General features: G+C 41.2%; 1 protein-coding gene across 1 annotated transcript in view; it reads left to right on the top strand.

The window, feature by feature from the left end:
• The window catches only part of LOC128703071 (uncharacterized), a gene marked incomplete at its 3' end in the record, with an annotated part of 179402 nt that overhangs the window by 121542 nt on the left and 30514 nt on the right, over window positions 1-27346 (top strand). The window contains 1 exon segment of the mRNA XM_070091726.1: window positions 9876-10263. Coding sequence (XP_069947827.1) covers window positions 10216-10263 — 48 coding nt within the window.

Here is a 27346-nt window from a genome sequence, read left to right as displayed (position 1 = left end):
TGACAACAATATTACTGCTGACAATATTACTGCTGACAACAATATTACTGCTGACAGCATTACTATTACTCTCAACAATATTACTGCTGACAACATTACTATTACTCTCAACAATATTACTGCTGACAACATTACTATTACTCTCAACAATATTACTGCTGACAACAATATTACGGCTGACAACAATATTACTGCTGGCAACATTACTATTACTGTCAACAATATTACGGCTGACAACAATATTATGGCTGACAACAATATTACGGCTGACAACAATATTACTGCTGGCAACATTACTATTACTGTCAACAATATTACGGCTGACAACAATATTACGGCTGACAACAATATTACGGCTGACAATATTACTGCTGGCAACATTACTACTACCATCAACAATATTACGGCTGACAACAATATTACGGCTGACAACAATATTACGGCTGACAACAATATTACTGCTGACAGCAATATTACTGCTGACAGCAATATTACTGCTGACAGCAATATTACTGCTGACAGCAATATTACTGCTGACAACAATATTACTGCTGACAATATTACTGCTGACAACAATACTGCTGACAATATTACTGCTGACAACATTACTACTACTATCAACAATATTACTGCTGACAACAATATTACGGCTGACAACAATATTACTGCTGACAACAATATTACTGCTGACATTTCTACTATCAACAATATTACTGCTGACAATATTACGGCTGGCAATATTACTGCTGACAACAATATTACTGCTGACAACATTACTACTACTATCAACAATATTACGGCTGACAACAATATTACTGCTGACAACAATATTACGGCTGACATTACTGCTGACAATATTACTGCTGACATTACTACTACTATCAACAATATTACGGCTGACAACAATATTACTGCTGACAACATTACTATTACTCTCAACAATATTACTGCTGACAACAATATTACGGCTGACAACAATATTACTGCTGACAACATTACTATTACTCTCAACAATATTACTGCTGACAACAATATTACGGCTGACAACAATATTACTGCTGGCAACATTACTACTATCAACAATATTACGGCTGACAACAATATTACGGCTGATAACATTACTATTACTCTCAACAATATTACTGCTGACAACAATATTACGGCTGACAACAATATTACTGCTGACAACAATATTACTGCTGACAACATTACTATTACTCTCAACAATATTACTGCTGACAACAATATTACGGCTGACAACAATATTACTGCTGACAACATTACTATTACTCTCAACAATATTACTGCTGACAACAATATTACGGCTGACAACAATATTACTGCTGGCAACATTACTACTATCAACAATATTACGGCTGACAACAATATTACGGCTGATAACATTACTATTACTCTCAACAATATTACTGCTGACAACAATATTACGGCTGACAACAATATTACTGCTGACAACAATATTACTGCTGACAACATTACTATTACTCTCAACAATATTACTGCTGACAACAATATTACGGCTGACAACAATATTACTGCTGACAACAATATTACGGCTGACAACAATATTACTGCTGACAACAATATTACGGCTGACAACAATATTACTGCTGACAACATTACTACTATCAACAATATTACGGCTGACAATATTACGGCTGACAATATTACGGCTGACAACAATATTACGGCTGACAATATTACTGCTGACAACATTACTACTACTATCAACAATATTACGGCTGACAACAATATTACTGCTGACAACAATATTACGGCTGACATTACTGCTGACAATATTACTGCTGACATTACTACTACTATCAACAATATTACGGCTGACAACAATATTACTGCTGACAACATTACTATTACTCTCAACAATGTTACTGCTGACAACAATATTACGGCTGACAACAATATTACTGCTGACAACATTACTATTACTCTCAACAATATTACTGCTGACAACAATATTACGGCTGACAACAATATTACTGCTGGCAACATTACTACTATCAACAATATTACGGCTGACAACAATATTACGGCTGATAACATTACTATTACTCTCAACAATATTACTGCTGACAACAATATTACGGCTGACAACAATATTACTGCTGACAACAATATTACTGCTGACAACATTACTATTACTCTCAACAATATTACTGCTGACAACAATATTACGGCTGACAACAATATTACTGCTGACAACAATATTACGGCTGACAACAATATTACTGCTGACAACAATATTACGGCTAACAACAATATTACTGCTGACAACATTACGGCTGACAACAATATTACTGCTGACAACAATATTACGGCTAACAACAATATTACTGCTGACAACATTACTACTATCAACAATATTACGGCTGACAATATTACGGCTGACAATATTACGGCTGACAACAATATTACTGCTGACAACATTATTACTGCTGACATTATTACTGCTGACAACAATATTACTGCTGACAACAATATTACTGCTGACAATATTACTGCTGATAGCAGTATTACTGCTGACAATATTACTGCTGACAACATTACTGCTGACAACAATATTACTGCTGACAACAATATTACTGCTGACAACAATATTACTACTGACAACAATATTACTACTGACAATATTACTGCTGACAATATTACGGCTGACAACAATGGTTGACAACATTACAACTACCCTCAATATTACTGCTGACAACAATATTACGGCTGACAACATTACTACTACCCTCAACAATATTACTGCTGACAATATTACTGCTGACAACAATATTACGGCTGACAACATTACTACTACCCTCAACAATATTACTGCTGACAACAATATTACGGCTGACTACATTACTACTACCCTCAACAATATTACTGCTGACAACAATATTACGGCTGACAACATTACTACTACCCTCAACAATATTACTGCTGACAACAATATTACTGCTGACAACAATATTACGGCTGACAACATTACTACTACCCTCAACAATATTACTGCTGACAATATTACTGCTGACAACAATATTACGGCTGACAACATTACTACTACCCTCAACAATATTACTGCTGACAACAATATTACGGCTGACAACATTACTACTACTCTCAACAATATTACTGCTGACAACAATATTACTGCTGACAACAATATTACGGCTGACAATATTACTACTACTATCAACAATATTACTGCTGACAACAATATTACGGCTGACAACATTACTACTATTATCAGCAATATTACTGCTGACAACAATATTGCTGCTGACAATTTTACTACTGACAACATTATTACTGCTGACAACAATATTACTGCTGACAATATTACTGCTGACAACAATATTACTGCTGACAATATTACTGCTGACAACAATATTACGGCTGACAACAATATTACTGCTGACAACAATATTACTGCTGACAACAATATTATTGCTGACAACAATATTACTGCTTACAGCAATATTTCTGCTAACAGTGTAACTACTGACAACAGTATTACTGTTGACAGCAATATTACTACTGACAACAATGTTACTGCTGACAAAAATATTACTGCTGACAATACTACTGACAACATAACTGCTGACAACAATATAACTGCTGACAATATTACTGAGAGCAATATTACTGCTGACAACAATATTACTGCTGACAACAATATAACTGCTGACAACAATATAACTGCTGACAACAATATTACTGCTGACAACAATATTACTGCTGACAACAATATTACGGCTGACAACATTACTACTACCCTCAACAATATTACTGCTGACAATATTACTGCTGACAACAATATTACGGCTGACAACATTACTACTACCCTCAACAATATTACTGCTGACAATATTACGGCTGACAACATTACTACTACTCTCAACAATATTACTGCTGACAACAATATTACTGCTGACAACAATATTACGGCTGACAATATTACTACTACTATCAACAATATTACTGCTGACAACAATATTACGGCTGACAACATTACTACTATTATCAGCAATATTACTGCTGACAACAATATTGCTGCTGACAATTTTACTACTGACAACATTATTACTGCTGACAACAATATTACTGCTGACAATATTACTGCTGACAACAATATTACTGCTGACAATATTACTGCTGACAACAATATTACGGCTGACAACAATATTACTGCTGACAACAATATTACTGCTGACAATATTATTGCTGACAACAATATTACTGCTGACAGCAATATTACTGCTAACAGTGTAACTACTGACAACAGTATTACTGTTGACAGCAATATTACTACTGACAACAATGTTACTGCTGACAAAAATATTACTGCTGACAATATTACTACTGACAACATAACTGCTGACAACAATATAACTGCTGACAATATTACTGAGAGCAATATTACTGCTGACAACAATATTACTGCTGACAACAATATTACTGCTGACAACAATATAACTGCTGACAACAATATAACTGCTGACAACAATATTACTGCTGACAATATTACTACTGACAATATAACTGCTGACAATATAACTGCTGACAACAATATTACTACTGACAGCAATGTTACTGCTGACAATATTACTGCTGACAATATTACTACTGACAACAATATTACTGCTGACAACAATGTTACTGCTGACAATATTACTGCTGACAACAATATTACTACTGACAACAATATTACTGCTGACAACAATGTTACTGCTGACAACAATATTACTGCTGACAACAATATTACTGCTGACAACAATATAACTGCTGACAACAATATAACTGCTTACAATATAACTGCTGACAACAATATTACTACTGACAGCAATATTACTGCTGACAACAATATTACTGCTGACAATATTACTACTGACAACAATATTACTACTGACAACAATATAACTGCTGACAATATTACTGCTACAACAATATTACTGCTGACAATATTACTACTGACAATATAACTGCTGACAATATAACTCCTGACGACAATATAACTACTGACAACAATATAACTGCTGACAACATAACTGCTGACAATATAACTTCTGACAGTATAACTACTGACAATATAACTGCTGACAATATAACTGCTGACAGCAATATTACTGCTGACAACAATATTACTACTGACAACAATATAACTACTGACAATATTACTACTGACAATATTACTACTGACAATATTACTGCTGACAACAATATTACTGCTGACCTAAAGTCAGTGCCGGATCAGCTGGGCTGTGGCTCGTACGTTGGACTGCGTGAGGCCAGCAGTAACAGCCTGGTTGATCAGGCCCTGATCCACCGGGAGGCCTGGTCATGGACCGGGCCGCGGGGGCGTTGATCCCCGGAATAACCTCCAGGTAACAACAATATAACTACTGACAGTACTACCGTTGACAACAATATTACTGCTGACAACAGTATTACTGCTGACGACAATATTACTGCTCACAACAGTATTACTGCTGACGACAATATTCGTGCTTCTTGAAGCTGTGTATGGTTTCTCAGTCTATGACAGCTTCATCCAGGTCATTCAGCTTTCTGACCTTCGGGAGCCTCAAGAAGTATTGCCTGACATAACTGAAGCTCGTCTGTTTCGCCCATTTGAGTGTACCATCCGTTTCTCCTTGTTTCCGTTTCCTGTCTACTGAACGGTCACTTCCTTTGTACCCTCTTTATCTATCTTGCTATCACCTATGTCATGAACATGGCGTCCCTTGCTTTTCCTCCTCTCTAGTGCGTTAGTGTACTCTGTTATGGGTCTGACACACACGTCATGTGCAAGTTTCTGGAAGAGATTTTAGTTACTCGACTGACGTGGGATTCCAGTGATATGCTAGGAGTTATGCTTACCCTCAGGTCCGTGTCTTGCCTGAAGTTGGCAGGTTCGTCTCATCTCTGTTTTTATTTTGATTCCGGTTTTCTTTCCATACTCAGTTCTCACGACTTTGCAATTGTTGTTAAATTCAAAGACATAATAATTATATCATTATTATTATTATTATTATTATTATTATTATTATTATTATTATCAGCAGTGGCAGCAGCAGTAGTAGTAGTAGTAACAGCAGCAGTAGTAGTAGTAGTAGTAGTAGTAGTAGTAGTAGTAGCAGCAGCAGCAGTAGTAGTAGTAGTAGCAGTAGTAGTAGTAACAGCAGCAGTAGTAGCAGTAGTAGTAGTAGCAGCAGTAGTAGCAGCAGCAGTAGTAGTAGCAGCAGCAGTAGTAGCAGCAGCAGTAGTAGTAGTAGCAGCAGTAGTAGTAGTAGTAGCAGTAGTAGCAACAGTAGCAGTAGTAGCAGTAGTAGCAGCAGCAGTAGTAGCAGCAGCAGTAGTAGTAGCAGCAGCAGCAGTAGTAGCAGCAGCAGTAGTAGTAGCAGCAGTAGTAGTAGCAGCAGTAGTAGTAGTAGCAGCAGCAGTAGTAGTAGTAGCAGCAGTAGTAGTAGTAGCAGCAGTAGTAGTAGTAGTAGCAGCAGTAGTAGTAGCAGCAGTAGTAGTAGCAGCAGCAGTAGTAGTAGTAGCAGTAGCAGTAGTATTTGAAGCAGTTCTTTAGGCAAGTCATCTCCCCATTTAACATATGTAGTTACCCTCCTGTACACCCACCCTCTTGTACACCCACCATCTTGTACATCCACCCTCCTGTACACCCACCCTCCTATACACCCACCCTCCGCCCACCTCTACCTCCCGTAGCCCCACAAGTCTGCATTTACAAACGGTCAACAGTACTACTGATGGAAGGAGATCCAACACCATAATAACACTGCCTATGGGAGGGAAAAACGCGAAAAAAATACACAATAGGTCAAAATATTGCTCTGCAAACTAGTCAAAAGACAAATGGAAAAAAATATACAATAGATCACTTGAAATAGGCGATTTTTTACCCCCTACTCTCCAGTAGATTTATTGGTCGAAGTTTCGAAGCAACGATTGAAAAGTAATTTAAAAGCCCTTTCAGATTCCTCCCATATTCTCTCTTTTTTTCAGGGGGGGGGGAGGGGGTTCCTCCGTTCAAGTATCACACTGTGACTTGTGTCGTGGGTGACCTGTGTTGTGGGTGACTTTTGGGTGACCTGTTTTGTCGGTGTGACTTGTTGCGGGTGACCTGTGTTGTGGATGTGGCTTGTGTTGTGGGTGACCTGTATTGTTGGTATGACTTGTGGATGACCTGTATCGTTGGTGTGACTTGTGGATGACCTGTATTGTTGGTGTGACTTGTGTTGTGGGTGACCTGTGTTGTGGATGTGACTTGTGTTATGGGTGACCTGTATTATGGGTGAGACTTGTGATGTGGGTGGTTTATGGGTGACCTGTGTTGTGGGTAGGATGGGAGGGAGGGACGAACTATGGACAGTGACAAACGAGCGTAGCAAATAGAACAGGAGAGCCATACTACAGTGTTACTCTTCCTCACACCAGAACACTGTACAGTGTACACCACACTGTGCCCACTCTCCTACAACAAGCAGCACTAACCCATTTTTTCTTTATGAGGGAGAGAGAGAGAGAGAAAGAGGGGAGAGGAAAGAATTCTTGTTGCTGGTTGTGTGTGTGATCCCAGGAACTGAAGCTCCTCCACCTTTCCTTAGATCAAATTTGATTTTTTTTCCGAATCAAATTTGATTTCTTTGTGTAGTATACAAAATGTAGTTTATAGGTAATAACGTATCGTTAAGCCACCAGCATGCGTGTGCAGCAAGCCACCAGCATGCGTGTGCAGGAAGCCACCAGCATGCGTGTGCAGGAAGCCACCAGCAAGCGTGTGCAGGAAGCCACCAGCATACGTGTGCAGAAAGCCACCAGCATACTTGTGCAGAAAGCCACCAGCATACTTGTGCAGAATGCCACCAGCATGCGTGTGCAGAAAGCCACCAGCATGCGTGTGTATTTCACGCAGCTGATTGAGTATTACTGAGAGGTTGTCAGCTTCATAGGTCGTCCAGTGTGGGGAGAAGTTATTACGACTGAAGGTCACAGTAAACCAAGTACCAGGACTATTCTAATCCTTAAAACTGGGATTCGTGTAAACTCTTAGCGTATATACGCGGGGAGATACACATACCTCTCGTGTACATACACTGAGAAATGTACATTACTCGGTGTATATACGCAGAGATGCACACACACTCAGGGTATATATGCTGAGAGAATCACACCTCTCGGTATATACACCCACTAAGAACTGAACACTAAACAGCGATATATGAGAGATATACACTTCTCTGTCTATATACACTGAGAAATGTACACCTCAGTGTTTGTACGCAAAGATGTACATTAACTGAGTTGTTCATCTGTATATATCTGTGTATGTTCACAGATATATAAACCTCCCAGGGTATATCCGCTAAGAGAATCACCTCTCGGTATATACACAGTATACAGTGAAAGCTATACATCTCTCGGTGTATATATACACCGAATAAAACACACCTTCACTGTATATACACCGACACTCACCTCTGTATACATCGTACCTAATAAGCAAAGTCACTCAAACTAGCAAAACTTTATTAAAAAGTATGTAGCGTACAGAGAGACTTTCCTGAATTAACATGGTAAGCAAAGTTTATATTTTGGGCCCCAAACTAACAACCTACAAAATTAATCTTAGTGCGCTAGCTCGGTCGAGGTCCGGAGTTCGAATCCCTGGTACGGCTGGGAAACATTAGGACGTATTTCCTTAAGACACCTGCTTTCCATGTTCACGCATCAGTATAAAATGGGTACCTGGGTGTTAATCGACTGGTGTTGGTCGCATCCTGGGATAAGATTGACCTAATTTGCCCGAAATGCCCTGCATAACAAGCGGCTTTCTGTATGGTAGTATGTCATTGATGTCAGCTAGGACTGTATACCTTGTACATGTACTTGTAGAAATAAAGGGCATTATTATTATTATTAGTAGTAGTATATTTATATTATTATTATTATTTTTATTTTTATTATAGATTAACGCTGCCCAAAGTATGAGGTGTTAGCTTGTTGTTAGTTAACTTCAGTTGATGTTAAGACGGGTTTGGGCAGAGTTATCGTAATGTATCGTAATTAACATACACAGGTGTTGCACATGTGTTTTATTCATCAGCTATCAGTATTGTATACCTGTGATACACTGTAAACCCGTGTTGATGATCTCGGTGTTTACCAAGCTATCAGTATTGTATACCTGTGATACACTGTAAACCCGTGTTGATCTCCTCACTCGTATATACACTGTTATACACACGGGTCTTATGCTATAATGTTACTCTTATCATTCATGTTTACTACACTATACTCCCTCCAGGTATACTTGAGGCCTGGTTATGGTCTGGGCCGCATGGGGCGTTGACCCCCTGAACTCTCTCTGGGTATACTCCCTGAGGCAGTGGCCGGTGCGAGTGGATTGTATGGAGAGAGCCTTCTGCTTTTCTACCCTTGACTCGTACAGATAGATAATATATGATAGTCCTTAATCTAGGTAGAATTAGCTAGTTCTTCTCAGCAGACAGCCTCGTTGTGGACTTTCAGTTACCAGAGGACTTACGAGTACTCTGGTATCTGCCTTGTACTCCATGTACTCTTCTTCACCTTCAGATTGGTGACAGAGACACATTTTGCAGAACTTGCCTTTATTGGGACTACGTTTCGAGTTATGACTTTTATCATGAGCGAAACGTTATTCTAAAAGATAGCTTGCCCTGCACATGCGTCTCTTCACTATTGTCGCTAAAAGAGACGTTTTCCTAACCATCCAGAATGTTTTCCATTTGAGATTTTTTTTGTTACATTATCTTAAACATTCACGTTATGATTACTAAAAATAAATGTTTGTTTTTCAGGTTATGACGTGGGCGTAGTGTTCCCTGGCTCGTTGAACCTCCCACCCCAGCACTGATGAACAACAACACTACGTATTTAACAGAACAGCAAATGTATCAAAAACAGGACAAAGTGACAGTAAAAGATAGAGAAAGAAAAAATCAGGTGAACAAATCGTAAGCAAAAACGTAAATTAGTCCCAGTTCAACCTGTCATGTGAGGAGTGAAAAAAGAAACTGTTTACCACTTAGCAATACGTGGATTTTGCAACTCGTTTGACTGGTGTGACTGCCCTCCCACGCACGCCTCTAAATACACCCTCCCACACACACCCTACAACATGCATGGGAGAGGAAGGATATGATCGATGCTGTCCCATCTGAATTCGCCATAGAAAATTATGCTCAGGTAAATATGCTTTCTATCACGACGTGACTTGTGTATTCAAAGTACATATGATTACCATGCTAGCTTACCTTTCTCTCCTCAAGGTATATACACCCAGAGATTTGTATTTCATATATATATATATATATATATATATATATATATATATATATATATATATATATATATATATATATATATATATATATATATATATATATTGTGTGTGTGTGTGTATTTAATGACTCTCAGACAGTCCACAGACTTCAAACTTGAGAAACAGACTTTACTGGGTAACATTTGGCTCAGTTTACATTTTTATTGGTGCAATGTTTTCCTCTAATGGAGCGAAACGTTGTACCAACTAAATGCATTTCAGTCGCTGCTCGATCCGAGGACGTTATCCTCGTGTTGCATAACCCCAGTCCTCTGTACCTTAATATGAATAGTGCAGAGTGCGGCATAACTTTCTAATGTGGTTAAACATAAGTGTGGAAGAACTGAAGCGAATCGGAATATGCGTTCACACGTTATTACATCTAAATATATCCCAGTCTCTTAAAAAAATGGCACATTACGAAATACACAGAACAGAATCAATTCAAAGCTTACACTAAGAAGAGAAACTGAAGAGACTTTCTCTCGTTATCTCAGAGAGAAGAGACGAGTATCCTAAAGAACTGCACTAACACATTCAGAGTGAAGACACTCAGAATTGTATTTTCAGGTTACCAATCTGTACTGATGGGTTGAAAGATTTCAGGTGAAGCACTCAGAGATTATTACACGAATTTCGGTATTTCAGTTTTCGAGATTTCACCTATTAAAAAAAAGAAATTGAGACATAATAAATTAATCCAAACTGTTCTCTAGCACTTGTACTCATTGGAGCGCAGGCGAGAGAGATACATCATAATCTACACCTGGGAAATCCTAGAGGAACTGATCCCTAATCTGCACACAGAAATCACTCCCTACGGAAGCAAAAGATTTGGCAGGCCATGCAACATACGCCCAATGAAAAGTAGGGGCGCCATTCAAATCAAATCAAATCAAATCAGATCAAGTTTATTCTCTATAAGGGTTACAATGTGGGGTTTACAGGATTTGGATATTGTGTGGTTTACATGTTATAAAATACTAATTACAGAGGGGGCCACTAGGACACCTAGCATGGCTAGGACACCTAGCATGGCTAGGCATTTCGGGCAGACTTAGATTAATTCTTAACATTAAATCCTTACATATTATGGTATTAAGGCTAAGTGACTACATCATAATTTGTGAGTTTAACAATGTGAATGTTTTTGTTTTGGCACAATACAAAGTGTCTATATTGGAGTATCATAGGCAAACTTATGACTAGTTAGGATTTATTATTTTAAGATTAAGATTAGTATTTCTGTGTTTATAGTCAGTGGGTGAGTGAGTGTAATTGTGAACCACCAGGTGGTTATCATGTAGTTAGTTGTCGGGGTGTATCAGGGAGATTATTATTATTATAATCAAAAAGAAGCGCTAAGCCACAAGGGCTATACAGCGTATCAGGGAGATAAGATGTTTTCTAACTGTAGTTTTGAAGGTGATGAATGTGTCTGCAGTTCTAGAGTTTTCAGGTAGGATGTTCCAGATTTTAGGTCCTTTGAAATACATTGAATTTTTGTAAAGGTTTAGTCGGACACGGGGAATGTCATAGAGATGTTTGTGTCTGGTGTTATGCCTGTGGATCCTGTCACAACTATCAAGAAAGAGTTTTAGGTCAAGGTTAATATTGGAATTTAAGGTCCTGTAGATATAGATTGCACAGTAGTAAGTGTGGATGTTCTGAAGAGTGGTACACTAAGAGAAAACACCATTAGTGTCCGGGGCCCAAGACTGTTCAACAACCACCAGCCATTAGGGGCATTACCAATAGACCCCTTGTCTTCAAGAGGGAGTTGGACAGATGCTTAGTCAGTGCCGGATCAGCCGGGCTGTGGTTCGTACGTTCGTCTACGTGCGGCCAGCATTAACAGGCTAGTCGATCAGGCCCTGATCCACTGGAAGGCCTGGTCGTGGACGGGGCCGCGGAGGCGTTGATCCCCGGAATGCTCTCCAGGTAGGTAAGCAAGAGTGACCAGCGTTTCAAGATTACGTAAAAATAAAGCAAGCAAGCTTTATAAATAAAGCAAACAAGCTTTATAAATAATAAAGCAAACAAGCTTTATAAATAATAAAGCAAACAAGCTTTATAAATAATAAAGCAAACAAGCTTTATAAATAATAAAGCAAACAAGCTTTATAAATAATAAAGCAAACAAGCTTTATAAATAGTAAAGAAAGCAAGCTTTATCAAATTAAACCGAGTGCTTTAAGAAGCTTGCACAAGTAGAAAGTGAACCTAGTGGCTGCTATCCTGGCCATAACAATCATCATATAGTGATAACTAAGCGCTAAACCCAGTAAGGTTATAAGAGGATCCTGACCACAAGATGCATCAGCCATTAAATATTGAAGTCTTTAAGAAGAGGTCGACTCAAATACATCTTATTTTCCGGCACATAAGGCGCGCTTTGTTCACACAGAAAGTTTTGGAAAATCATCCTGCGCCTTATATGCTCAAGGTCAGGGTCATGGGTAGGTGTTTGGTTACGCTTGTTTACTAACGTTACAATTGCTCGTGCGCCTTATATGGCAGAAAATACGCTAATTGACGTTATCCAACGGGAATATATAATTGGCAGATCTGCATCTTACACACTTGAGTCTTACTCTCCACCGTCGATGAATTAGCAGGCCTATTTCCTTTTAATGTTTGAGGCCACACACCTGAGGCTTATGGAAGTTATCGGAGACATTCCAGGATGCTGGGTCACAGGACACCTGCACACTCCAATTGTGCCTAGAATCATTCTCTTATTATCTTATACTAGTGTTAAAAAGTTTTACGCCGATCTAATGAGCCATTCTCGTGCTATGAACGAAATAACGAGGTTGAAGGGGAAAAAATAAAGAATAAATCAGCCAGTCACTTACAGGTCCCTCTAGGATAAATAATTATAATAAATAAATACAACGAGTTAGGAATAGAGTGAAGCAAGAGTTGGAGCAAGTGTAGTCTGCAACTGAGTCCTCTGGGATTCCGTGCACCAGTCGAGGTCTGACTGAAGTCATTGTAGCGCCTCGCTGTACTGGGTCTGCTGGCTTGAATGCCTCGCTGTTGTGGCTTGTTCCTCGTGCTCTTCGTGTTGCACTGTTGCGTGTACCGTTGTGTTGCACTGTTGAGTGTACTGTTGTGTTGCACTGTTGCGTGTACCGTTGTGTTGCACTGTTGCGTGTACTGTTGTGTTACACTGTTGCGTGTACCGTTGTGTTGCACTGTTGCGTGTACTGTTGTGTTGCACTGTTGCGTGTACTGTTGTGTTGCACTGTTGCGTGTACCGTTGTGTTGCACAGTTGCGTGTACTGTTGTGTTGCACTGTTGCGTGTACTGTGTTGCACTGCTGCGTGTACCGTTGTGTTGCACTGTTGTATGTACCGTTTCGTTGCTTTGTTGTATGTACCGTTGTGTTGCTCTGTTGTATGTACCGTTGTGTTGCTCTGTTGTATGTACCGTTGCGTTGCTCTGTTGTATGTACCGTTGTATTGTACCGTTGTATTGCTCTGTTGTATGTACCGTTGTGTTGCTCTGTTGTATGTACCGTTGTATTGCTCTGTTGTGTGTACCATTGTGTTGCTTTGTCGTATGTACCATTGTGTTGCTCTGTTGTATGTACCGTTGTGTTGCTCTGTTGCATGTGCCGTTGTATTGCTCTGTGTGTACCATTGTGTTGCTCTGTTGTATGTACCGTTGTGTTGCTCTGTTGCATGTACCGTTGTATTGCTCTGTGTGTACCATTGTGTTGCTCTGTTGTATGTACCGTTGTATTGCTATGTTGTATGTACCGTTGTATTGCTCTGTTGTATGTACCGTTGTATTAAGGCAGGTCTAGAGTGCTCTATCAGCACACACATTCATAATATACTAATATAAATTCTTTTAGGACCACTAATGCCTACACAGGTATGGGCGTGAAGAGACAGTGTAGAAAATAAACTTTTGTTGGAACATCGTTTCGCCCTCAGTCGGGGAAACGTCGCACAAATAAAACGTTACCAGTAAAATGTGGTTTCCACATATTACTCGGCTCGTAGAAATATAAAAAACTCGGTAAAAATAGATTTGGTTTTATTAAAGGTCTGCAACGTTTCGCCACATCAGTTATAATATAGAAATAGAATCAATAAAATAAAAGTGTACACAAATAAATGCTTCAAGTCGGACCGAAACGTCGTCGTAAGTTCCTCTCTCCTATGTGCGGGTTATTTTTGTATTGTTCAAGTTACGGTATTGTGCCTTTTTGTTCCAATTCTCTAGATCAAGAGCCTCTCACCAGCATCAAGGAACCTCCCTTGATGGGTTCAGAATACATGTATCTTTGTTAGTAGAAGTGTACAACGTTTCGCCTGATCATATCTATTTGTTGACATGCTTTGTCGATATTCACATTATTATAATAATCAAGGGGGAAGCGCTAAACCCGGAGGATTATACAGCGCCTGGGGGGGGGATGTGGAAGGCATTCAGGCTTAATTCGGGGAACTGGAGCACAGATCCAATTCCCTAAATCAAGAGCCCCTCACCAACTTCAAGGAACCTTCAATGAGGGGTGTCGATATTCACAAATACTGCCTCTACTGCCTCTTTAATTACGTCAATATCTGTCAGTCCAGCTTATCTTTTTGGGATTTAAATCTTTCACGTTTTATTTAACCTTTGATATAAACACAAAATATCCATTTAATTCTCCAACATTTCCACCTCAAATTCAGTAAATTTATTCTCAGTTTTTCGTCTGAAATTCAGTTCATTTTTTTTACGATCTTAATTAAGATATTTGGTTGTATTAATGATACATTTCTACTCCTCTGATTCAGTGAATTTGTTCTTTCTGTTTTGTCTAAGACATAAGTATGAGGTCTGTCAGGAAACAGGACCAGTGTTTCCTGACGCGGGTCTTATTCATGCGACCCAGAGTTAGAGCTTTTGGTCATCTGACCGACGCCTTCCGCTGGCTTATGGCTACATGTGTCTGTGCCATTTAGTTTCCTCCTTTTTTTTACAAACCTGAGTAAAAGATTTGGTTGCATCTTGTTCCTATACGCTATTTCTCTTTCTTAAGTATATTTCCTTTCTTAGACTTGTATATATATATATTTTTCCATCTATCCGCGTCGCTTCAAATATTTTCTCATGGTCTGAAAAAAAAAGAATTACATTTAAAAATTTTTATTGATCATTTACGTGTAATTATAACCAATTTTATTTTTTTCCCTTTTTTGCAATGGTTTTTCACGAGTGATTTTCTTATACATTATCCCTCATTAAACTTCTCTTTCTCACGTATTTTCAGTTATCGTCAGGGTTTTCCTCTTTATTTTGCTTATTATCCAGAAAATTTTCATTTTTCCATTTCTTTTGTATTTCAATTCCCATAACTTGTATTGTTTCTTTATCTAATATTGTTCTGTCAACCTCTGCTTCCCTTCTATCTCTCTCTCTCTCTCTTTTACACAGGGTTTTAAAAGGTTAGGTTAAGGATTCCTAACTTTATTTGCAAGCTAAGAGCTGTTACCTACATCAGCTCATTTGAAAGCATTTTTATTGTTATGAGACATACAAGTAGGGAACAGGATGAAGTTGGAGCCATCTGTGGGCCAGCATTTTCATTTGATCAACTGACTTTATCTCGTTGACATCATTATGCTGTACGAATGTGTTCCATACTCGAGTCAGTCTGTCTCTCTCCCTCTCTCTCTCTCTCTCTCTCTCTCTCTCTCTCTCTCTCTCTCTGAGTAGATATATTATAATCACTAAGCGCTAAACCCACCAGGATCATATAGCTTTGAGATATAGTTTTACTTTCAGTTAGAATATATCAGTTATCTTCGTAGTTAAAATATATCCCTTAGTTCAGGTCTTGTTTTTAGTATACAGTGGAACCTCAAATATCGAACTTTCTTCGGTCCAGAAGGCTGTTCGAGTGCCTTTACCAAATGAATTTATTCACATCAGGAATAATGTAAATTAGGTTAGTCCATTTCAGACCCTCAAAAATACACTTATAAAACCACTTACAAAAATACACTTACATAATTGTGTTGGGAGCAGTTTGATTTTTGAGGTTCCACTGTAATTATAATTATGGGAGAGCGATAAATCCGTAGGGATTATACGGCGCCTGTCAGGAGGGAGGAGTATGTAAAGCATTCAGGCTAAGTTCCGGGAACTGGAGCACGAATCCAGTTCCCTGGATCAAGAGCCTTTCATCCCTTGAGGGGTATATTTGTAAACAAAATATGTATACATGTTTATCTCACTAATTCTCTCTTCTCTATACCGAGTTCCTTTTTTTTTTCTTTTTTTAAGAAAGTTTTGAATGGGTGGGCACAGCCTCACTCAGGAGATGAATCACATGATGTTTCGGTCCATTCTGGAGCGAAATATCGTTGTAACGTTTCTCTCGTAAGTGCGTGTTTTGATATTGTGACTTTTTTGTCTATGCAGCTCTGTTACTCTTAAAAAAATAATTCTTCTTCACTTTTATCCTCGTTTAATATCTTATCAGTTACTTTATTTACTTGGTATCCTCCTTCGAAGTGTCGGGACAAATTTACATATCCTTATAGCCTTTCCATTTCTTTATATCCTAAGATTTCTTTAACAAGTCTTTTTTTTAGATTTCATGTTATTCTTAACTCTTTGTTCTTATCTTTATCATATTTTCCGATTCCCATGTTTATCACAGTGTGTGTTCTTGACCGTGTGTTAGTTAATACTTATCAAAGGCACTTGTCAGCAGACACTTGACACTATATATATATATATATATATATATATATATATATATATATATATATATATATATATATATATATATATATATATACTAGATACTCACCTAGTTGAGGTTGCAGGGGTCGAGTCCTAGCTCCTGGCCCCTCCTCTTCACTGGTCGCTCCTAGGTCACTCTCCCTGAACCGTGAGCTTTATCATACCTCTGCTTAAAGCTATGTGTGGATCCTGCCTCCACTACATCGCTTCCCAAACTATTCCACTTCCTGACTACTCTATGGCTGAAGAAATACTTCCTAACATCCCTGTGATTCATCTGTGTCTTCAACTTCCAACTGTGTCCCCTTGTTGCTGTGTCCCATCTCTGGAACATCCTGTATTTGTCCACCTTGTCAATTCCTCTCAGTATTTTGTATGTCGTTATCATGTCCTCCCTATCTCTCCTGTCTTCCAGTGTCGTCAGGTCGATTTCCCTTAACCTCTCCTCGTAGGACATACCTCTTAGCTCTGGGACTAGTCTTGTTGCAAACCTTTGCACTTTCTCATGTTTCTTTACGTGCTTGGCTAGGTGTGGGTTCCAAACTGGTGCCGCATACTCCAATATGGGCCTAACGTACACGGTGTACAGGGTCCTGAATGATTCCTTATTAAGATGTCGGAATGCTGTTCTGAGGTTTGCGAGGCTCCCATATGCTGCAGCAGTTATTTGGTTGATGTGCGCTTCAGGAGATGTGCCTGGTGTTATACTCACTCCAAGATCTTTTTCCTTAAGTGAGGTTTGTAGTCTCTGGCCCCGTAGACTGTACTCCGTCTGTGGTCTTCTTTGCCTTTCCCCAATCTTCATGACTTTGCGCTTGATGGGGTTGAACTCCAGGAGCCAGTTGCTGGACCAGGTCTGCAACCTGTCCAGATCCCTTTGTAGTTCTGCCTGGTCTTCGATCGAGTGAATTCTTCTCATCAACTTGACGTCATCTGCAAACAGGGACACTTCGGAGTCTATTCCTTCCGTCATGTCTGACCCATGGACTGAGCCCTGTAGGACCCCGCTGGTCACAGGCGCCCACTCTGACACCTCGCCACGTACCATGACTCGCTGCTGTCTTCCTGACAAGTATTCCCTGATCCATTGTAGTGCCTTCCCTGTTATCCCTGCCTGGTCCTCCAGTTTTTGCACTAATCTCTTGTGTGGAACTGTGTCAAACGCCTTCTTGCAGTCCAAGAAAATGCAATCCACCCATCCCTCTCTTGTCTTACTGCTGTCACCGTGTCATAGAACTCCAGTAACTTTGTGACACAGGATTTCCTGTCCCTGAAACCATGTTGGCTGCTGTTGATGAGATCATTCCTTTCTAGGTGTTCCACCACTCCTCTTCTGAAAATCTCCATGACTTTGCACACTATACATGTCAGTGACACTGATGTGTAGTTTAGTGTTTCGTGTCTGTCTCCTTTTTTTAAAGATTGAGACTACATTTGCTGTCTTCCATGCCTCAGGCAGTCTCCCTGTTTCGATAGATGTATTGAATATTGTTAGGGGTACACATAGCGCCTCTGCTCCCTCTCTTAGGACCCATGGAGAGATGTTATCTAGCCCCATTGCCTTTGAGGTATCTAGCTCACTCAGAAGCCTCTTCACTTCTTCCTCGGTTGTGTGTACTGTGTCCAGCACTTGGTGGTGTACCCCACCTCTCCGTCTTTCTGGAGCCCCTTCTGTCTCCTCTGTGAACATTTCTTTGAATCTCTTGTTGAGTTCCTCATATACTTCACGGTCATTTCTTGTTGTCTCTCCTTCCTTTCTTAGCCTGATTACCTGGTCCTTGACTATTGTTTTCCTCCTGATGTGGCTGTATAACAGTTTCGGATCAGATTTGGCTTTCGCTATGTCGTTTTCATATTGTCATGTGTGTGTGTATGTGTACTCACCTAGTTGAGGTTGCAGGGGTCGAGTCCAAGCTCCTGTTTGTGTGTGTATATGTGTGTGTGTGTGTGTGTGTGTGTGTGTGTGTGTGTACTCACCTAATTGTAGTTGCAGGGGTCGAGACTCAGCTCCTGGCCCCGCCTCTTCACTGATCGCTACTGGGTCGTCTCTCTCTCTGCTTCCTGAGCTTCGTCATACCTCTTCTTGAAACTATGTATGGTTCCTGCCTCCACTACTTCACTTGCTAGGCTATTCCACTTGCTGACAACTCTATGACTGAAGAAATACTTCCTAACGTCCCTGTGGCTCGTCTGAGTCTTCAGCTTCCAGTTGTGACCCCTTGTCCCTGTGTCCCCTCTCTGGAACATCCTATCTCTGTCCACCTTGTCTATTCCCCGCAGTATCTTGTATGTCGTTATCATGTCTCCCCTGAACCTTCTGTCCTCCAGTGTCGTCAGTCCGATTTCCCTTAACCTTTCCTCGTACGACATTCCCTTGAGCTCTGGGACTAGCCTTGTTGCAAACCTTTGTACTTTTTCTAACTTCTTGACGTGCTTGACCAGGTGTGGGTTCCAGACTGGTGCTGCATACTCCAGTATGGGCCTAACATACACAGTGTACAGTGTCTTGAACGATTCCTTATTAAGGTATCGGAACGCTATTCTCAGGTTTGCCAGGCGCCCGTATGCTGCAGCAGTTATTTGGTTGATGTGTGCCTCCGGTGATGTGCTCGGTGTTATGGTCACCCCAAGGTCTTTCTCCCTGAGTGAGGTCTGTAGTCTTTGTCCACCTAGCCTATACTCTGCGGTCTTCTTTGCCCCTCCCCAATCTTCATGACTTTGCATTTGGCTGGATTGAATTCGAGAAGCCAGTTACTGGACCACATGTCCAGCCTGTCCAGGTCTCTTTGCAGTCCTGCCTCATCCTCGTCCGATTTAATTCTTCTCATCAACTTCACATCATCTGCGAACAGGGACACTTCAGAGTCTATTCCTTCCATCATGTCGTTCACATATATCAAAAATAGCACTGGTCCTAGAACTGACCCCTGTGGGACCCCGCTCGTAAGAGGCGCCCACTGTGATACCTCTTCACGTACCATGACTCGTTGCTGCCTCCCTGTCAGGTATTCCCTTATCCATTGCAGTGCCCTCCCTTTTACAAGCGCCTGATCCTCCAGCTTCTGCACTAATCTCTTGTGGGGAACTGTGTCAAAGGCCTTCCTGCAGTCTAGGAAAACGCAATCTACCCACCCCTCTCTCTCGTGTCTTACTTCTGTTACCTTGTCATAAAACTCCAGGAGGTTTGTGATACAGGATTTGCCTTCCATGAACCCATGCTGGTTTTCATTTATAATCTTGTTCCTTTCCAGGTGTTCGACCACTCTCCTCCTGATAATCTTCTCCATGACTTTGCACACAATACATGTCAGAGACACAGGTCTGTAGTTTAGTGCCTCGTTTCTGTTTCCTTTCTTAAATGTGGGGACTACATTAGCTGTCTTCCATTTCTCAGGTAGTTGCCCAGTTTCAAGGGATGTGTTGAAGATTGTGGTTAGAGGCACGCACAGCATCTCTGCTCCTTCTCTAAGGACCCATGGGGAGATGTCCGGTCCCATCGCCTTTGAGGTGTCAAGGTCACTTAAGAGCTTCTTCACCTCCTCCTCAGTTGTTCGTATGTCATCCAACACTTGTTGGTATATTCCCTCTTGATGTTCCCTTCTGTGCTGTCTTCCCACAGCCCTTCCTGTCTCTACTGTAAAAACTTCCTTAAATCTCCTGTTCAGCTCCTCACATACCTCCTGATCATTTCTTGAGAGTTCTCCACCTTCTGTCCTTAATCTAATCACCTGGTCTTTGACTGTTGTCTTCCTCCTGATGTGGCTATACAACAGTTTCGGGTCAGTCTTGATTCTCGATGCTATGTCATTTTCATACTCCCTCCTTACCTGTGCATACTCATTCCTGGCTCTGCGACTGATCTCCCTATTTTCGTGTGTTCTCTGCCTTCTGTACTTTTTCAATTCTCTATTGCACTTTGTTTTTGCCTCCTTACACCGTCGGGTAAACCAGGGGCTCGTTCTGGTCTTCCCGTTGTTACTGTTGCCCTTGGGAATAAACTTTTCCACTGCCTCCTTGCATTTTGTTGTTACATATTCCATCATTTCATTTACTGGCTTTCCTGCCAGTTCTCTGTCCCACTGGACCTCCCGCAGGAAGTTCTTCAACCCTATGTAGTCCCCTCTTTTATAGTCAGGCTTTTCCCATTCAACTCCTGTTATTCTCTCCACTTGCAGCTCTATGTATTCAAAGCACAGAACCACGTGGTCGCTAGCTCCTAGGGGACTCTCATACTTGATGTCCTCAATGTCTGAGCTGCCCAGGGTGAACACAAGGTCCAATCTTGCTGGTTCATCCTTCCCTCTCACTCTGGTAGTGTCCTTAACATGTTGGTGCATGAGGTTTTCCAGCACCACGTCCAACATCCTGGCTCTCCATGTTTCGGGACCCCCATGTGGCTCCAGGTTTTCCCAGTCGATCTCCCTGTGGTTGAAATCCCCCATAACCAGCAACTTTGCTCTGTTGGAATGAGCTCTTCTTGCCACCTCAGCAAGTGTGTCCTCCATTGCTCTGTTGCTCTCTTCATATTCCTCTCTTGGCCTCCTGCAGTTCTGTGGTGGATTATACATCACTGCAATGACCACTTTGTGTTCCCCAGACTGAAGTGTACCTGCTATGTAGTCTCTTTCTCCTGTCTCATCTATGCCTTCCATTTTCTCGAATTTCCATCTGTCTTTTACGAGCAGAGCAACCCCACCTCCCCCCCTGCCCCTTCTATCTTTCCTCATGATCTGGTATCCTGGTGGGAAGATTGCATCTGTTATTGTCTCCGTGAGTTTTGTTTCTGTAACTGCTATGATGTCTGGGGACTTCTCATTGATTCTTTCTTGCCATTCCTCATGTTTATTCGTTAATCCATCTGCATTTGTGTACCAAACCTTCAACTTCTGTTCTAATACTGTAACTGTGGTGCGGGGGGTGGAAACAGAGGGATCGGTGTGTGATGGTTGGTTTGGATTGTTCAGTTGCCTTGGGGGTGTCGTGGCTGGAGTCCTGCAGGTGTTTCTGGGGGGTGCGCTTGTCCTTCCATTTGATCCTGGGTTATTCTGCTCTCCTTTTTCATTCCCTCCCATTTCTCCTTTCGTTTTTGAACTCTCTCTTTCATTATCTTCCTTTCGTCCTGTGTTCTGTCTCGATCGAGGTACACACTCCGGAACTCCTGCTTGCCTCTCAGCCGTGATTTCTCTTGCAGGATCATGGTTCGGGGTGATTCTGCCTTGAAAATTACTTTGAGAGGCCGATTCCTTTTCTTTGTGAACCACCCAATTCTCCGAAAATTTGCCACCTGGGTCATGTCCCCCTCGCCTATCACCTTCATGATATCTTCAATCGCTTTTTTCTCCTCCTGCTTTCTTTCATCGTAAGTTTTCCCTTTAGCTTCGTCTAGCCCATAGACAAACACGGATCTCTCCCTTTCCACCTCCCACTGTGACTCCCATTGCATCCTCTGATGTGTTTTAGTTTCTTCCCGTGGAGTGTTCCTTCCTTCAGTCCCTTCCCAAGTTATGGCCCCTATGCTTCTTGGTTTGTCCTTCCTGCTCACCTGTTCCTGGCCTTCCCCACAGGTATCTGGTAAGGTCCTTGCACATGTCCTAGTTCCTTCAATGTCTTCCAACCTCTCATTCTGTCCTAGTGTGCTCCCTGCCTTTGTTTTGGCCCCATGTGGGTTTGACAGGACCTCTGCATACAGTTTAGTTTCCATGCTTCCTTCAGACCTGTTGTCTGTGTTTGATGTAGCCATTGCCGATGCTACTTCTGTAATATCTTTGTCTCTGTGCTGTTTCAGATGTCTCAGCTCCTCTTCTAATCTATCTTGATTTCTGCTGCTGTGGCCTGTTGCTTCCACCTTCTGCATTCTGCTGCTAACCTCTCTTCCATGTGTGTGTGTGTGTGTGTGTGTGTGTGTGTGTGTGTGTGTGTGTGTGTGTGTGTGTGTGTGTGTGTAAGCACCACCTTCCCTTCACACATCTTATTCATGACCAACTTTCCGTGGTGTTTTTTTTCACAAAGTTTTTAGCGCCCGAGTAAAGCGTTTAGCAGATAATGCAACAAAAGAATTCTGGCATAACACTGAGTTAGTGCCTCAATATGCTCACAGTACCAAGAATATTTTTGTTTATCTTTCCAACGTCCTCTTACCCATTCCCTCACCTCTAACATTCCACTTTACCCTCTTTTAAACACCCATTAATCCATCCCCTTATTCCTTCTCGCCCCTTCCTTTGACTCACGCATCCCACCACAATTCCCCATTCACCCAACAATTTTTTTCACCCCTGCTAACCAATTCCCCACCTCGCATCCCCCCCTACTAATTCCTTTCCTTATCCAGTAATCCTTTCTCCCGTATATACCTCCTACTTTTTCCCCTGCTCTCCCCTACCCTCTACCTACTCTCTTCCACTTCATCTCACTAACCACCACTTACGTAGTCTACCTTGAGGGTACTCCGGGGATCAACGCCCCCGCGACCCGGCCCACGACCAGGCCTCCCGGTGGATCAGGGCCTGATCAGGCAGGCTGTTACTGCTGGCCGCACGTAGTCTAACGTACGAATCATTATCCGGCTGATCTGGCACCGGCTTTAAGTATCTGTCCAGCTCCCTCTTGAAGGCAGCCAGGGGCCTATTGGTAATTCCCTTTATGCATGGTGGGAGGCTGTTGAACAGTCTTGGGCCCCGGACACTTATGGTGTTTCCTCTTAATGTACCAGTGGTGCCCCTACTTTTCATTGGGGGTATTTTGCACAGTCTTTTACTTTCGTAGGGAGTGATTTCTGTGTGTAGATTCGGGACCATTCCTTCTAGAATTTTCCAAGTGTAGATTATTATTTATATCTCTCGCCTGGGTTCCAGTGAGTACAAGTCAAGTGCTTCCAAGCGTTCCTAGTAGTTGAGGTGTTTGATGGAACTTATATGTGCAGTAAAAGTTCTTTGTACACTCTCTAGATCTGCAATTTCACCTGCTTTGAACGGAGATGTTAATGTACAGCAGTATTCCAGCCTAGAGAGTATAAGTGATTTGAAAAGGATCATCATTGGCTTTTCATCTCTTGTTTTGAATGTTCTCATTATCCATCCTATCATTTTCTTTGCAGTTGTGATAGTGGCACTGTTGTGATCCTTGAAAGTGAGATCCTCAGACATTACCACTTCCAGGTCCTTCACTTTATTTTTCCGCTCTGTTGTATGGCCAGAGTTTGTAGTATACTCAGTTCTAGTTATCATTCCCTCCAGTTTTCCATAACAGAGTAGTTGGAATTTGTCTTCATTGAACATCATGTTGTTTTCCGTTGCCATTTGAAAAATTTGGTTTATATCTTCTTGGAGGTTAACCGCGTCCTCAATATATGACAGTCTCATGCAGATCCTAGTATCGAGCTGTGGATTACATCTCTGTCTATGTCTGATATGAGGATGAGGAACAGGATGGGGGCGAGTACTGTGCCTTGTGGAACAGAGCTTTTCACTATGGCAGCTTCCGATTTAACTGTTGACCACTACTATTTGTGTTTGATTGGTTAGAAAGTTGAAGATCCATCTCCCCACTTTGCCAGTTTTTCCTTTAGCACATATTTGTGCGCTATTACGCCATGATCGCACTTGTCAGAGGCTTTTGCAAAGTCTGTGTATATTACATCTGCATTCTGTTTTTCTTCCAGTGCATCCAAGACCATATCTTAGTTATCCAGCAGTTGCAAGAGGCAGGAGCGACCTGCTCTGAACGCAAGTTGCCCTGGATTGTGCGGTGTTTGGGAATCCAAGTGGTTTGCAGTCGTGCTTCTTAGCACTTTTTCAAAGATTTTTATGTGGGACGTTAGAGTTATTGGTCTATAGTTCTTAGCTAATGCTTTGCTGCCACATTTATGGAATGGGGCTATATCCGTTGTTTTTAGTGACTGTGGAATTTCACCTGTGTGTAAGCACCTCCATAGTATATTTAGGGCTCGCGAGAGGGGTTTCTTGCAGTTCTTAACGAACACAGAGTTCCTAGAGTCTGGGCCTGGGGCTGAGTGCATGGGCATATTGTCAGTGGCTTTCTGAGTCTATCGGAGTTCGGGAAATGTCGGAAATCTGGCATACATTGATGAAATTTTGAGGCTCATTCATGAAAAAATCATTTGGATTATCGATCTTAAGACTAGTGGCTCGCTAGACACAGAGTCGTATTGAGATTTCAGTATCTGACTCATTTCTTTGTTGACATCTGTGTAAGTCCCATCTTGTCTGAGCAAGGGCCCGATACTATTATTATAATCAAGGGGAAGCGGTAAACCCGGAGGATTATACAGCGCCTGGGGGGCCCGATACTAGACGTGGTATTTGCCTTGTTTTTGGCATATGGAAATAAATATTTCGAATTTCTTTCAATTTCAATAATCGCTTTTAGCTCCTCTTGTCTCTGCTGGGACCTGTATGAGTCCTTTAACTTAAGTTTGATACTTTCCACTTCCCTGGTCAGCACTTCCTTCCGTGTATCAGATAATCTAGTGTTCTTGAGGAGCTCAGTGATTCTTTGTCGTCTTCTGTAAAGGGAGCGTCTTTCTCCAGTTTACTTCTTCGCTTCTATCTTAGGGGAATATGCCCACTACCTATCCACTACCCACATCCATCCTTAAATTCACTCCTCGCTTCCCTAATGCATGCCTTAAGGAAGAGAAGTGAGAGGGATGGGATGTGGGGTTCAGCGACAGGTCTCACAGCTTAGTGCCAGCTTAGGGATGCCTGTTTACAAGCCCTCACAAGTGCCACGGGTGGGAATTTTTCATAATTCCAGCAGTGTTGGTTGCTCTAGAGGATGGAGGGCAGTGAGGCCTTCCCAGCGGATATGTAGGCTGTATGTGAGATGTTTTCTGGGATATATAAACACACTCGCAATCCTACACCCAAGAACGCACGCAACAGCCAAGTCCACACGCTAGACAGAACGAAAGAACAGGTTAACAAAAAGTAAGAAAACATAGTGAAGTATAGATTTATAATATTTATTTCTACAAGTACATGTACAGGGCAATACAGGTATTAGACATACAAGCAATACTCACATACCTGTGAACGGTCTCCAGGGAAAGGGAAAAAACTGCTCTCGTACTTGGTCAACCAGGCTTTGGGTGCTAGTGAGTCGAAGGTCCACAGAACCATTACACTTCAACAGTCATTTATTGTAAACACTGAGCCGCATTTCTGGTACCAGCTGGTTGTAGACTGAGCAGTCTTGATTCACGGATGTTGACACAATGCTCTCTCAAGTGTTCTCATGGCACCTCTATTTTCCACAAGGTTTATTCTCCACTTTCTTCCATATCCGTCACTCCAGTAAGTCTTCATTTAAGTTAAAGAATGAGACACTTGTACAGCATTTGGGGATCTTTATTGAGGAAACGTTTCGCCAGGAAGATTACGAAATGTAGCACAAGTATTTATATAACCTCATGGAAGTGTAGAGACTGGGGACTAACCCTCACGTATTCTCCATATATAGCATTGATATATCTCTTCTCCATTCCAGGTCTTTATATGTTCTTGTGCTAACGTCCTCGGGATGGATATGGGATGTTGTTGCGACCCCTGAATGGGTCACAATGTATATAATGTATATTACCTGTTCATATAAATTTATATTGCTTATATTTGCAGTATTAGCTAAATCGTAAATATATTGCTTTATATTATTAGGTAGGATGTAATATATATTATTCAGTGCTCATAGTTCGAGTGTTAAGTAGCTGACAGCATTGTCTAACTACTGTATTATCGCTTCGCTCGTTACGCTGCCGGCTTCCCTGTGTTGCTGGGCAGCAGCAGTTCACAGAGAGTCACGTGATCAGGGGGGGGTGATCACACCTCACCTGGAGTAGTCTGTTTGACGTTTTTCTAACAAGACGTGCCTCTAGCTCTCCCTTGTTAGAAGAACGTCTCTGTCGCTTTCTTGTTGTTAGTTCTGTGTAACTCTGTTCACAGAATATAGCCTAGACTTAGTGATTTTCGACGTTGTATTGAGGTTGTGTGTCTCTTAGACACTCTGAGACACTCTGGTCCTGAGCTGTAGCTTCTGATCTAATTTGCACTAGTATCTGTGTACTGTCACAGTCGGGGATTTTCTAATGCTGAACTTAGATTCAGTAGCATGGGAGTTTTGTGACTTTTGTGGAGGATCTGCAGATGGTCCCTACTTAGTGTCGTTATATTATCT

The sequence above is a fragment of the Cherax quadricarinatus genome, chromosome 37, assembly GCF_038502225.1.
Source record: "Cherax quadricarinatus isolate ZL_2023a chromosome 37, ASM3850222v1, whole genome shotgun sequence".
In the NCBI taxonomy this organism is placed as follows: domain Eukaryota; kingdom Metazoa; phylum Arthropoda; class Malacostraca; order Decapoda; family Parastacidae; genus Cherax; species Cherax quadricarinatus.
Note: the sequence above shows the minus strand (reverse complement) of the source record. Positions and strands in the feature narration are given on the sequence as shown.